At 35.4% G+C, this 14,606-nt stretch overlaps 1 protein-coding gene across 1 annotated transcript in view; it reads right to left on the bottom strand.

The window, feature by feature from the left end:
- LOC135208074 (DNA-binding protein SMUBP-2-like) overlaps positions 1-14,606 on the bottom strand; it is a gene marked incomplete in the record, with an annotated part of 738,222 nt that overhangs the window by 179,381 nt on the left and 544,235 nt on the right. The window contains 1 exon segment of the mRNA XM_064240222.1: positions 5,680-5,858. Coding sequence (XP_064096292.1) covers positions 5,680-5,858 — 179 coding nt within the window.

Genomic DNA, 14,606 nt, shown 5'->3' on the forward strand with positions numbered 1-14,606 from the left:
TTACTGCATATTCTGAAGAACAGACTACATATTTAGTATTAAGGTTTAATTTAATTTTCAACTAAAATCATCTCTGCAATATTCATAACAGTCATGTGCTTCCCATTATCTAAATTTCTTCCCCTTCAAAAACCCAAGAATTCATTTGCTAGCACATTTAGGTGTTCTTTCGCTTTCAGTATATCAATCAAGTAAGGCTATCCTTCTCATATTGTTTATTCATGATCTCATGAAAAATGCTCAACCCAACATTGGCTTCTTCTGTTGATGTTATAACTGACCCATCCCTCCTTCTGATGTACATTTTCATTTTCTACTCATAGATAATTAATTTATAATTCCGTGGGTTAACCTTAGACAAATGTCAATTACATAATACACGGCTTTTTTCTCATCATCTCTTCTTCATATTTGTCTAACACCAACATCTAGACTAGTGCTTTCATTACCTACTCCCTAATATTTTTAACAATGATCCTTTGCTTTAATCTTTTTTTTATTATATCACATCTTGTTCGATATTCAAAACTTCCATCTTGTTATCCTTTATTTCAGTAGTGTACCTCTTTTCCAGCTGACTGAGGTGCAATCCTCATGTTAATCCAATCCTCACTGAATGTCTGCACCTCTTCAGAAATGGTTTCTCACACTGAAAATCTACTTGAACATTCAATTGCAAAGCCTCTTGATGTTTATCTTCAAGAAGTGTTATTGTATGCAACCTACACATTGTTAACTTTTTTGTTGGGTGCTGTTCATTTCATGTTGGTGACAACTAGCAAGACCTGGGCCTGTATAGCTCTTGACATTCCTCAAAGTTCTTTTCCTTCTCAGCTGATAGCTTTGTGATTACAGAGTTTCTATGACTGCCAACTAAAGATGAACACTCCATACCTTCAATGTTCCTACAAATTTTGCACTAACATTATTAACATCAATTCCCTTATCTCTTTCAAATATTCTATCAGTTACTTTCTGCAGTTCTACATAAAGTTCACCCTTTATTTCTATGGAAATTAGCTTGTGCACAATGCAGTTTTGCTTTAAATCTTGCAAGCATTAATCTGCTGCTCATTGCTCTCATTTGGTATGATAATACTTATCTCTTCTCTCCCAATTCCATCTGCTATTCCTCAATAAATAAACACACTGACTCCATCCAATTTATTTCCTACCTGTTGCATTTTAAATTAGATTCCTGGTTCTTCTATTCCAAATTGGAAGATTGTTAGTACCCCAATATGCCTGGGGCATGGGGCCATTTCTAAATGTTGTCTATCCATTATTATGACTATATTTATGGAGGATTCAAAGGTTAAATACAAATGATAGAGAGTTCCTTGTAGAGTGCAATTCCAAGATGATTACAGCCAATAATCCTTGCTGTTGTTGATTGGATTTTAACCAATGAATGACATCTGAAAGGTGCCCAGAGCTGAGGCTAAGACACAAAGCACTCAGTGCCTTAACTGTATCCATAATCCATACCATTCATTTCTGGTGCTTATCCTGAGCAGACATAACTTTTGACAGTGCATCTAGCCTTTCCCTATAGAGGTGTAAATCTATAAGAGCAAGTGTTCATACCGTAATATTGAGGCCCAAAATCTAGGTACCACCTACTGGGGCAGACAGACCTCATGCTTTAAGGGAAAGGGATGCAACTCCCTAGGGCTATTTACATAACTTACCATAGATAATGAAAAATCTTGGTAGCTGCAAAACCCCAAATATACTGACTTTAAATTTTGGAAAAAAGAAAAGTGAGGACAGGCAGAAGACGAAAGATAATATTTACAAAAGAGCTCATGAATGAAGAGAATTGGTAGGAACAAAAAGGGGTCTCTTCTAGCTAGAATGTGAGTTTGCAGTAATTACAGGCCAATCTCAATTCTCCCTGAGCTCTCCAAAGTACTATGTGTAATCTATAGCATTATTAGCTGATAATCAAATTGCATATAGGCAGCAGTTAGGTACCTGCGATGCTCTTTTTTACATTTAACATGCCATTTGCAAGAGAGCTTTGACAAGCCATTTGCAAGAGACCCTTCAAAAGATCATTATATACGAGATTAAAGTAGATAAAATTACCTTTCTAGAGATATATAACGAGGTTTACTTTGTGGTATTAGTATAGCACCATTGATTCGACAAAGATTGATCTTAAAATCCTGGAAATGCATTTTTTCCCGAATTTTGTCTTCAACTTTTTTAATAGACATTTTCTACAAACAGCTTCGCTTCACTATCATTAAATAAACATTGTCTTTCTACATTGTCTGTATAATGGCATATAATAATGTATATTTTACTCAATTTGTGAAGGTGGTACAGCGCTGTTTTGAAAATGTTCCCCATGAAGTTTCATAACAGAGCTACTTTCACGTTTGATATATGAGATAAATCATAAAGTTTTCAACACTTGAAATAACAATTGATATGAATAAGATGATAGTCATTTTGACCATAGTGAATTCTTGGATTAGAAATCGTCCCATTTGCCATGGGCTGACCTGATCCAGCGTAACATTTTTTTCAAATGCTTAGAAATTGAAAATACATTTGACGAAAAACAACTTTTTCTTCGTAGATGAATAATTATATACACAGTGGTGTAAACCAATGTATATTGTACCCGGTGATTAGTAGGCTATGTATTATATGTCTGGTGAAATTCGGAAGAAAGTTATACATATGAAACTGAAACTAGTCGCTTTCAGCATATGTGCAAATTCGAGCATTTTCAGAGCTTCTTATGTAACCTTCTTCCAAACTCGCCATATACAATACACATAGCCTACTAATCGGGTACAATATACCTTGGTTTACACCACTGCGTATACAATTTATTCATCTACAAAGAAATGTATGCAATTTATTCATCTATGAAAAAGTTGTTTTTCGTCAAAATGTATTTTCAATTTTTAAGCGTTTGAAAAAAATGTTACACCGGGTCAGGTCGGCCCATAGCAAATGGGACAATTTCTAATCCAAGAATTCACTATGGTCAAAATGACTATCATCTTATTCATATCAATTGCTTCAGTTTCTCGCTGGACGAATGGTTTTCGCGTTTGGCTGCCAGTCCGGTGGTCCAAAGTTCGAATCCCGGCTCGGCCAACGCGGAATCAGAGGAATTTATTTCTGGTGATAGATATTCATTTCTCAATTTAGTGTGGTTCGGATCCCACAATAAGCTGTAGGTCCCATTGCTAGGTGACCAATTGGTTCCTAGCCACGTAAAAATATCTAATCCTTCGGGCCAGCCCTAGGAGAGCTATTCATCAGCTCAGTGGTCTGGTAAAACTAAGATATTTTACTTACAATATCAATTGTTATTTCAAGTGCGGAAAACTTTATGATTTATCTCATATATCAAACGTGAAAGTAGCACAATTATGAAACTTCATGGGGAACATTTTCAAAACCACGCAGTACCACCTTCACGAATTGAGTAAAATATACAATATTATACGCCATTATACAGACAATTTATTGAGGCAATGCTTATATAATAATAGTAAAATGAAGCTGTTTTTAGAAAATGCCCATTAAAAAAGTTGAAAGACAAAATTTCAGGAAAAAATGCATTTTCAGGATTTTAAGATCAATCTTTGTCGAATCATAGGTGCTATATATAATATATTTATATATAATATATAATATATATTTATATTATATAATATATATATATTAAATATAATATATATATATATAAATATATATATATATAATTATATATATATATATATATATATATATAGATATATATATATATATATAATATATATATATATATATATATATATATATATATATATATACTAATACCACAAAGTATACCTCATTCTATATCATTATAAAGGTAATTTAATCTACTTTAATCTCATATATAATGATGCTTTTGATAAAATGCAATTTTGTAGGAGTATAACACGAAAATGTAAAAAAAAAAAAAAAAAAAAAATATCTTGATTTCGGGAGTTTTGCCCCTAAAACGTTTGCTAGGGGCTCAGGACTTTTTTTTTTTTTTTTTTTTTAAATTCTAGTGACCTATCAGAACACATTGGTAAAGGAATTATTTGGTTACAAAATTTTTCCCGGTTCGACTCTTAAATTCCCTTCCTATATAGAGTTTACTTGGGAACCCCTTTCGAATCATACCACCTGCACAAATTGAGTATGACATTTATCATTATACACCATTGTATAGAAATTTTTTTATATTTTAATAGTGCAACGACAATGTTTTCAGAAAATGCCCATTACAAAAGTTAAAAGACAAAATTCGGAAAAAAAGCATTTTCAGGGTTTTAACATCAACCTTTGTTGAATCATACGTACTATACTAATAGAGAAAAGTATACATCATTATATATCATTAGAAAGGTAATTATATCTACTTTAATTTCGTATACGTATAATAATGTTCTTGATAAAATGTTTAGGATTATAACGCGAAAATGTAAAATAATCACGATTTAGGGGGTTTGACCCCTAAAAATTTTGTTAGGGGCCCCGGACGTTGGGATTTTTTGGGGGGTAATACTAGGGACCTATCAAAACACATTAGTGAAGGAATTATTTTGTTACATATTTTTTCCCGGTTCGACCCTTAGATTCCCTTCCTAGCATATTGCCAGTACCAATCTTTGGTGAAACTTACCAAACAGACAAACCATTTGAACCAAAAATATAAACTTTGTACAGGTAATTACTTCACAGCGTAAATAAAAGAAGGATATGTATCGCCAACTGATTGTATATCAAAATAATACCTACAGATTAAAATGGAAGGAATTTAATGTTTGTAGAGGGAGGCAAGAGTTGTGTTAATATTTTAATTCGGGTAAAATGATTTACGGTAACTTGTCCTTGATAAAGACGGCATCCATGATGCTTAATATGCATTCGTGGTTCCTGTCATACACATGTAATCATGTGCATGCCGACAAACACACAATGGTGATGAATAAAGAACTATAAAAAGCAAGTGAAAAATAAAAAAAAAAGTATTAACTGATGGTATTGTCATGCTTGTATGTCACGCTTCTGAGTGTAAGCATATATTTTGGATGAGTACCGTAAGGCAAAAATTAAACTCTGGTTAAACATACATATAATATATGCAGCGCTAATGGATCTGCATTCCAAAGAAAGTGCCTTCACCAAAAGAAGCTGCCATTAAACAATGAAAATCAACCACAAGATTGTTATGCTCAACATCGTTGTCAATGTAGTGGAATAGAAGAAAAGGATAAAAAGGGGAAGTTAGATAAATTTAGAAAGACAAATACGCAGCAATTAAGTGTTCTTTCCAGCAAGATATCAAAACATTTACGGTAAACATATATAAAGTACTGTTGCTCATAAAAACAAAGGGGTCTCTAAATTAAACTTAAAAGATCTGAAATACAGCAAGAAGCAAAATGAAATCTTCATGGACACCCTACTAAGACAGCATATCATATTAACTATGATGTATTATTACAACCATCAATCATGAGCACAACAATGCCTATGTATTGGGTGTAAAAAGACAGACAGAACAACGTTTTTGTTTTTTCTTGGTTCCTTTGGTATACAAGTTAGAGTACTAAGAAATTTTTCGCTAACTACAGAAGCAAGAAAAAATGACAGGAAGAAAGTTATTGACATTAAACTTTCACAACTACCAACCTGCAGATTGTAGGGCGTAATGACAGCAATGTCAGTCTCAGGAACACCAGCAGCCAAGAGATTCTTCACGTGGCAACTGACGACAATAGCTTCGTTCCTATTGCCTTTACTTTGCTCCTCCGGAGTATTCAGCTCGTAGCAGTCGCACCCAGCAGTGTCAATCAACATTAAAGCATGTTCTGTAACCAAAATTAAAAAAAATATTAAGTCGATTGTCTGTATTGTGCCATAAATATTATACATATTCCCTTAAGAATCAAGTCTTTAAGAACTGAATTATCCACAAATCAAGAAATCAACGTTCACTATACTGCATACATTTTTTTATTTCAATGGAGAAATACAATAACTTGACTTACGACTTCTTCAAATATCGTGATCTAAAATCACTATGCTACAATGAATAAAAACATTTATACCACCTACGTAGATTTTAAATGACTACTTATGACCTATAATCCAATTAAATTACTATAATCCAATTAAATGACTATCTAAAACCAATAACTCAGACTATTTAAAGCATATAATTCAATTAAATGATTATTTATAAAATATAATTTAATTGAATGACTGTTTATAACCTATTATTCAATTAAACGACTATTCATATCCTATATTTAATTGGACTATTTAAAACCTATAATTCAATTAAAATGAATATTTATTACCTATAATTCAAACACCCTTGTTTCTTTCATCGACCAAACTCCAATCTCATTGCATACATTATGTAGCGCTTTCATTAGATTAGTAATCTGCAGCCTGGTATTGATAGTGCAAGGCATTCTTACAGAAATGTCAACACGTATAAAATTACGGTTTTTTATACAAAACATACAGGAAACCAGCTACTGAGATGAATACCAACTGACTGATGAGGAAGAAAATATTACACCATCTCCATGAACAAACACTGCCGGGTGCACTTATCAACATCCACACTAAACAGCCGTAGTTGCCTTTGACCAGGCATCTGATTGCTTGAAACAAGCTGGCTTTGCACTAGGAGTCACCTCTCCAATGTTTACCCAAAAATATTACAATTTCACCTATTACTGAAATTCTCAAGTTTTGTTTTTTCTTAGTGTCACCTATCTGCCATCCCCATCAAAATTATGCAACATTTTCCACGTTATTTTCTATATATGATGCAGAGTTTAAATCATGAAAAATAACTATATGCAAATTCAAGATTATATGCATATATTATACTTGTTTAAACATTACAAAGATTGATCACTAACATTAGGAACCTCCGGTATAGACCTAATAAGGGACCATGAATTCCTTTTATCATGACTGTCGTCTGTCTGTCATTCAATCACGGCCAAACGGCTGGTCAGATGGGCATGAAACTTGGCAGGGTTATGGTGGGGACCCCTAAGATGGTTTGTAATGGGGTTTCATCCAACCTACCCTCCTCCTTTGTAGGGATTCCCTGAAACGGAGCAGTTTCTGGCCGTGAAACGAGGCTGGTTATTCCCGTAGACTTAGTTACTTTACGATTTTTCATATATAATTTCTGTATAACTTCCCCAGAGAAAGTCGCGAATATTTCAGCTCGTACACAATAGAAGATGAAAATTATCATCAATATCCGCAAGATTTTTTGAATAACTTAAATCCATCAGGACTGCAGTGCACAAAATAACATTGAAGAAGTACTGCCTGGTAATGTTGCTTCGGAATTTCGATCCTGCCAATGGACATAGCAATGGAACGAGGTACACCGTTATGGAGCTAAACTCCCACGTCATCGAAGCGGTGATAGCAACGGGCTCTCACACCAGCAAACGTCTGTTCATCCCCTGGATTCCTCTGATGCCTTCGGACAACCAGTTTCCGTTCCAGTTACGGCGCAGGCAGTTTCCCATCAACCTGGCCTTCTCATTCACTGCAAACAAGTCGCAGGGCCAGACTTTGGATTATGTTGGTGTGTTTCTGCCATTACCCATGTTCACGCATGGCCAACTGTGTGTGGTGATGAGCAGAGCAACTGACTCTGCCTACTTGAAATTAAGTTGTGGACAAACTGATAATATTATGTACAAAGAGGTTTTGTAGTAGGTATATATAAAAATCACCCTTATTTTAATATTGCTGAACAAATAGTACATATAAATTTTTCACTTCTGCACCCGTATTTTATCACACATCGTAGATGGGTTAGTTTGCTAGTAAATATAACTGTAAATGTACGTTTGTTCAAAATCTTAAATCTCCGAAAGTTCTTCACCGATTGCTTTGAAAATTTGACACAAAATTGCATTCGAATACACGCGTTTTTATAATGGGGTTTCATCCTACCTCCCCCACTCCAAAGGGGGTGGGGGGTGAGAAGGGATTTCCTGAAGTGGAGCTGGTTCTGCCCGTAGACTTAGTTACTTTACAAATTTATCATACATAACTTCTGTTTACATTTGACTTATCATTTGAAAAAGAATACTATAGGGTAGACATCAAAGACATCAAAGAGGGTGGAGTTTGAGAAGGAGGTTGACAGAAAGATAATGAGAGGGACAGAAAGTGAGAGAGTAGACTGGGTGTTAGGTAGAAGAAAGAGGAAAAAAGACAGAGACAGAGAGAGAAGAGTAGGTGTTTGGGAGGAGAGAGAGAGAGTTTGTATTAGTGAGAAGAAAGAGGGAAAGAAACAGTGATTGTTGGAGAGAGAGAGAGAGAGAGAGAGAGAGAGAGAGAGAGAGAGAGAGAGAGAGAGAGAGAGTAAAGCGGGTGTTAGGTAGGAGAAAAATGGAAAAAGAGAGAGAGAGAGAGAGAGGAAAAAGAGAGAGCGAGAGAAGAGGAGGAGTTGGTTAAATTAGGAGGAAAAAGAGGGAAAGAGAACAGTTGGATTGGTTGACAGTGAATGGTTGGCGAGAGAAAGAGAGAGTAAGAGAAAGGAGCTTTCTCTTTTCTTTCTTTTCCATTTAACCAGAATGAACCAGAGCAACGCTCCAAAAGTTCTTCACCGATTGCTTTGAAATTCTGACACAACATTGCATTCGAATACCGCATTTTTATAATGAGGTTTCATCTTACCTGCCCCCCTCCGAAAGGAGTGGAGGTGAGAAGGGATTCCCTGAAATGAAGCTGGTTCTGCCCGTGAAACAGAGCTGGTTATACCCGTACACTTAGCTACTTGATGAATTTATCATACATAATTTCTGTATAAATATGACTTACCACTGGGAAAAGAATACTATAGGGTAAACATCAATGACATCAAAGAGGGTGTAGTTTGAGAAGGGTGTTGACAGAGAGAGAGAGAGAGAGAGAGAGAGATAGAGAGCACGAGAGAGAGACGAGAGAGGAGAGATGAGAGAGAGAAGAGGAGAGTTCGGATTTAAAAAATACAAAATATAATATACATGGGACTTATATATAATAGATATATCTATATATATATAATATATATATATATATATATTATATATTATATATATATATATATATATATATATATATATATATATTATATATATATAGATATATATATATATATATATATATATAAGTTCTAGATGAGCTATTGTATCGGTAATCAGCAGGGTCCATCAAATATAATAAAATCCATGGTTTATTACAAAAAACGTTTCGCACATAAGCTCAGTGCGTCATCAGTCTGTAAAATTAAAACATACTCTTACTTACTTTACTTTATCTTTCTGCCACTGGCCAGTGGCATAAGGCTGATACAGTTCCTCTCCATCTGTCTCTATCCCGAGCCATTTCCCTTGCTTCCTCTTAGGTTATGGATTTCATCCTCAAGATCCCTGACAATTATGTCTATCTACCTCGTTCTTGGTCTACTCAGCGGTCTTCTTCCTATTTGTACTGCTCTCAGTGCTCTCCTGTCCAAATCATTTCAGCCTTCCCCTCCAGCAGTTTTTCCATTTTTTACAGATTTTAAGGCATCTTTCACCTCTTCTGCACTGATATCTTGTTCTTGTACCTCCAGTGCCTCGTTTAAATCTGCAATGCACTCATCCCTACCGGTAGCCTCAACATTTACGAGTCTTTCAAAATACCTTGCAAACAGATTCCTTTTCTCCATTTTGTCTGTGACCAAGTTCCCATCTTCATCCAACATGCCATCACTCTCTCCAAACTTTTTCTGGCTTGCGTTCCTCAAGAATCTCACAGCTGCAAACATAGCCCTGCTCTCGCCAGTTTCCATAGCTACTTCAACTTCGATAGCTCTTTCTTTTCAAAACATGTTTTGATCATGCTTCATCCTATCACTTAGTTCTCCCAGCTTCCTATTTCTTTGTCTTTTTAGTTGTTGTTTCTTCTCTAGGTCCTGTTCATCGTCCATTTGAACTCTCAACCTTTGTTGCTCTTCACTTAAAACTTTTGCTTCATCACTGAACCAAGGTTTGCTGTTACTTCTCTTATAACCTAACACCTCTGTTGCTACGTCCTTAGTATCTGAACTTAATATTGCCCAGGATTCCTCTGAATCCATATCCATATTTTCCATACCAATCACTGAACCAAGGTTTGCTGTTACTTCTCTTATAACCTAACACCTCTGTTGCTACGTCCTTAGTATCTGAACTTAATATTGCCCAGGATTCCTCTGAATCCATATCCATATTTTCCATACCAATTAATGCTGCAAATTTGCCTCCTACGTTCACCTCATACTGTTGTTTAACTCTTTCATTTCTCAACTTACCTATATCAAACTTTATAGTTCTCCTTTTTTCTTGATTGGTCTTTAACTTTATTCTAATCTTGGGGATTACGAGTTTGTGGTCAGAAGGAACACGGCAGCCCCTAAAAGTTCTGGTGTCTAATATAGACTTCTTCCATTTCTGATTTACAATAACATATTCTATCAAAATTTTGTACCAATCCATTTGGCGACACCCACGTAGTTTTGTGCTCTAATTTATGGTTGAAATATGTGTTTGTTATAGATAACCCAGATGCACCACATAACTCTAAGAGTCTTCTCCCATTATCATTTCTAACTCCAATTCCAAATTTTCCAATTGTTCCCTAAAAGCTATCATACCCTCTTCCTACTTTAGCGTTAAAATCCCCCATCAGCAACAACATGTCTTCTAACCGTCTGTATAACTCCAGTAAGCTTTCATAAATTCATCCTTCTCTTCTCCACTCTCTTCAGTAGGGGCATACACCTGTATAACGGTCATGTTTGTATATTTACCTCGCAACTTGCAAGTGACTATTCTCTCATCAATACATTCATAATGATCCAACATTTTTTCAGCTTTCTTACTCAAAGCTATTGCTACACCTCTCTCATGTTCTCCCTGGTCTTTACCAGAATAGATGAACAACTCATCTATTCTTACTTTTCCACATCCAAGCCACCTAGTTTCACTCAATCCAAGTTGTATCTCTTGATTTCCTGTGCCACTAAACTTGATCTTCCTGCCATATGCATTGTTCTCGCATTTGGACATCCAACTCGACAACTTTCTTTTGTGTTGAAGGGTGGCCGACTCCCTTCAGGTGAGACACCTCTGTGGCCATCTTCCACCAACCTCCTCCCACCAATGTCTTGGGGGTTTGGGAGGAAAGCATCATATGAGCCAGTTCGAAGTAAGGGACCAAGGTCCATGACCACCCTGGCTCGGGACTCATTAGTATCCTCAGGACCATAGTGAAGCTCACATCTCCCAATGTTCGCAACCCCAACTGTATCAGTTTCTGTCGTAGGGTATCTTTTTATGATGCAGGCTACGAGCCCACACCCAAAATATTATAAATGACACTAAAATTTAAATAAAAACAACAAAAAAATAAATAAAAAGCCTAAGAATTAACTTTGCTTAAAAAAATATAAAAAGTCACAAGAATTGTGTCAATAGTAAAAGAGAGACCCAGTCCCTAACAACCTGTTAAGAGTGGAGAAGGAAGAACGAATGACAAAGATTGCAGGCCTACCCAAGACTTCAGTTATGCTAGATACAGAGGAGCAGCAGATACGTTGGAGTTTAAAGACGGAACCAGCTGTTTAATGTATAAAGACTCAAGGATGGTGAGGTAGTTATTGTGGCTTGTACTACCAATAATAATAATAAAAAAAATTCTTATTGGCTTGAATTCTGCATATGGACGCATGGTTCCTAATATTATAAAATTCAGGTTTGCTAATTCTCTGTCCCATTCTGAAACTATATCCCATGTGACTGCAATACCTCATCTGCAACAACCTTCGGCAAGGACCAACATAAATATCGGGACATCCCGGGCACTTAAATTTGCAAATAATGTTGGATCTCATGAAGGTTGACAGTTTGTCTTTGTGGTTGAAAAATGTGCAAGTCTTAAGAGGATTGATAGGGATAACATGCATTTTAAGGCAGCCAAACTTTAGTTCAATAATGCTTTTCACTTTACTTATGAACTTATTATCTGAGATAAATGGGATGGTAGCAAATATATTCTTGTTTTCTGCATTCTTTTCTACATTTGCAGACCTGATAAAGGTAAAGGTGTTGTAATGCTTAATTAGCAGGAATATATTGATAAGGTTAGTCACATCCTTGCAAAAAAAAGAAAAATCCAAAAAAAATTTCAGTTACAAAAAAATCCTTGCAGAAAATCCAAATTTCAGTCTCTCGGTGTGCCTAATTTTTTAGAAATTTATAAGAGGGAGGATAAAATTAACAGATTCTTAAGAAAATTGAAAAATGAGAGCATTTTAGATGAAATCACTTACCAAAAAATATTTGTAACAGGCTCTTCATTTGGTATTTTATATGGTCTCCCTAAAATACACAAGGATGGTGTTCCCATTAGACCTATTATGGCAGCGTACAATAGTCCAGCCTATTCAATATCTAAATATCTAGTTACTTTACTTAACGATTTTGCCTATAACCAATTCTCACTGGAAAATGTATACGAGTTCCAAGAACAAATAGTTTGACATGTAGGATGGTGATCTACATATGACCAGTTTTGATGCAGAATCACTCTTTACAAATATTCCTCTAAATGAAACTATTAAGATTATTTTAGATAAGATTTTTTATGAAGATCATATAATTTTTCATGGTTTTAATAACAGACGACTCATCAAGACGCTTCTTGAGCTTGCTGTGCAAGACTCTGTTTGTTTTCAACGGTCAACTTTTCTCGCAAGTCGATGGAGTTGCTATGGGTTCCCCTTTGAGACCTGTTTTTGCTAACATTTTTGTCTTCTTTAGAAGAAACTTTTTTAACTAACAGCCCAGATGTGTGTAAACCCGCAAACTATAAATGATATGTCGATGACACTTTCGTGTTATTCAAAGAACCTTGGCAAAATGAGATGTTCCTAGATTATATCAACACACATCAAAATATGAAATTTAATATGGAAAATGAAAGTAACAACTCTGCCTTTCTTTGACATTACAGTCAGTAGAGATAATGGTGAATTTACCAAGTCGGTATACAGGAAAAAATCGTAAACGGGACTTGCCAATAATTTTTATAGTTCATGTTTTATGAATTTTAAATTGAACTCCATTTACAATATGGTTTACAGGGCTATCCGTTACTCTTCAAGCTGGTCACTTTTTCACAATGAAATAGAGTTTTCAGTAAGTTTCTTTTTACAGAACTTGTATCCGGAAAATTTGGTTTATAAAATCATTAACAGACTGCTTTAAAAAAATTGTTTTAAGCCGACTCCCTCTTACAATGTAGAAAAGAAGAAACTATTGGCTACCATTCCTTTTATCTCAGATAATAAGTTCATAAGTAAGGTGAAAAGCATTATTGAACTAGAGTTTGGCTACCTTAATATGCATCTTATCCCTATCAATCCTCTTAAGACTTGCACATTTTCAACCGCAAAGACAAACTGCCGACCTTCATGGGATCCAACATTATTTACAATTTGGGATATAGTTTCAGAATGGGACAGAGAATTAGCAAACCTGAATTTTATAATATTAGGAACCATGTGTCCATATGCAAGATTCAAGCCGATAAGAAAATTTTTTTCTATTCTTGGTGGTACAAGCCACAATAACTACCTCACCACCCTACAGTCTTTATACATTAAACGGCTAGCTCCATCTTTAAACTCCAACGTATCTGCTGCTCCTCTGTATCTAGCATAACTGAAGTCTTGGGTAGGTCTGCAGTCTTGGTCCCTCGTTCTTCCTCTTCCACTCTAACAGGTTGTTAGGCTCTTTTACTATTGACACAATTCTTGTGACTGTATTTTCTTAATTAAGTTCATTTTTAAGCTTTTTATTTATTTTTCTGATGTTTTTATTTAAATTTTACTGTCATATATAATATTTTTAATGAGTGTTTTAATTTTACAGACTGATGATGCACTGAGTTTATGTGCGAAATGTTTTTTTTAATAAACCATGGATTTTATGATGTTAGAACTTTGCCCTTTTCTTTTTGTTTTGGTTTAGATTCATTATCTTTAGTTTATCCTAATTTGCCATTTATTACAGTATCACCATCAGGGTTCTAAGTTTTCTTCTTCCACATTATTTTGGGTTTTCCTTCCTGTTTTTTTATCCTTGGCCCGTTTATTCCCAGAGTCCTGTTTTCGGTTTCCTTGGAGTATTCCGAGGTGACTTTGTAAGTCTCTGTGCCCAGGTAATGGCAGTCTGATTCTGGCCTTCGTGTTTATACGATCTCTCTGGGATTTCAGCAAGTTAACTCCGCATTTCTGGAAGAATTTTCCCTATTTTGAGCTGGAATTGTCCACAATGCTACCTCTTCTCTACTTGCTGTAGCCTTGGGCCTGTATTTGCCCCGGGGGACCTCACCCAGATCAGGTATAAGTAGTTCCAGTTTTCTTAATGATGAGGGACTTGAGTCCGTTGTATTGTGGTCAGGCCTGAATTCGGACCCTGAAATATTACGAGACAAACTATTCCTACCTTGTGGCCTTTGTCTATGGGCCTTGAAGTCTTGTGGGACTCGCTATCCCT

This window comes from Macrobrachium nipponense, chromosome 34 (assembly GCF_015104395.2).
Source record: "Macrobrachium nipponense isolate FS-2020 chromosome 34, ASM1510439v2, whole genome shotgun sequence".
Lineage (NCBI taxonomy): Eukaryota > Metazoa > Arthropoda > Malacostraca > Decapoda > Palaemonidae > Macrobrachium > Macrobrachium nipponense.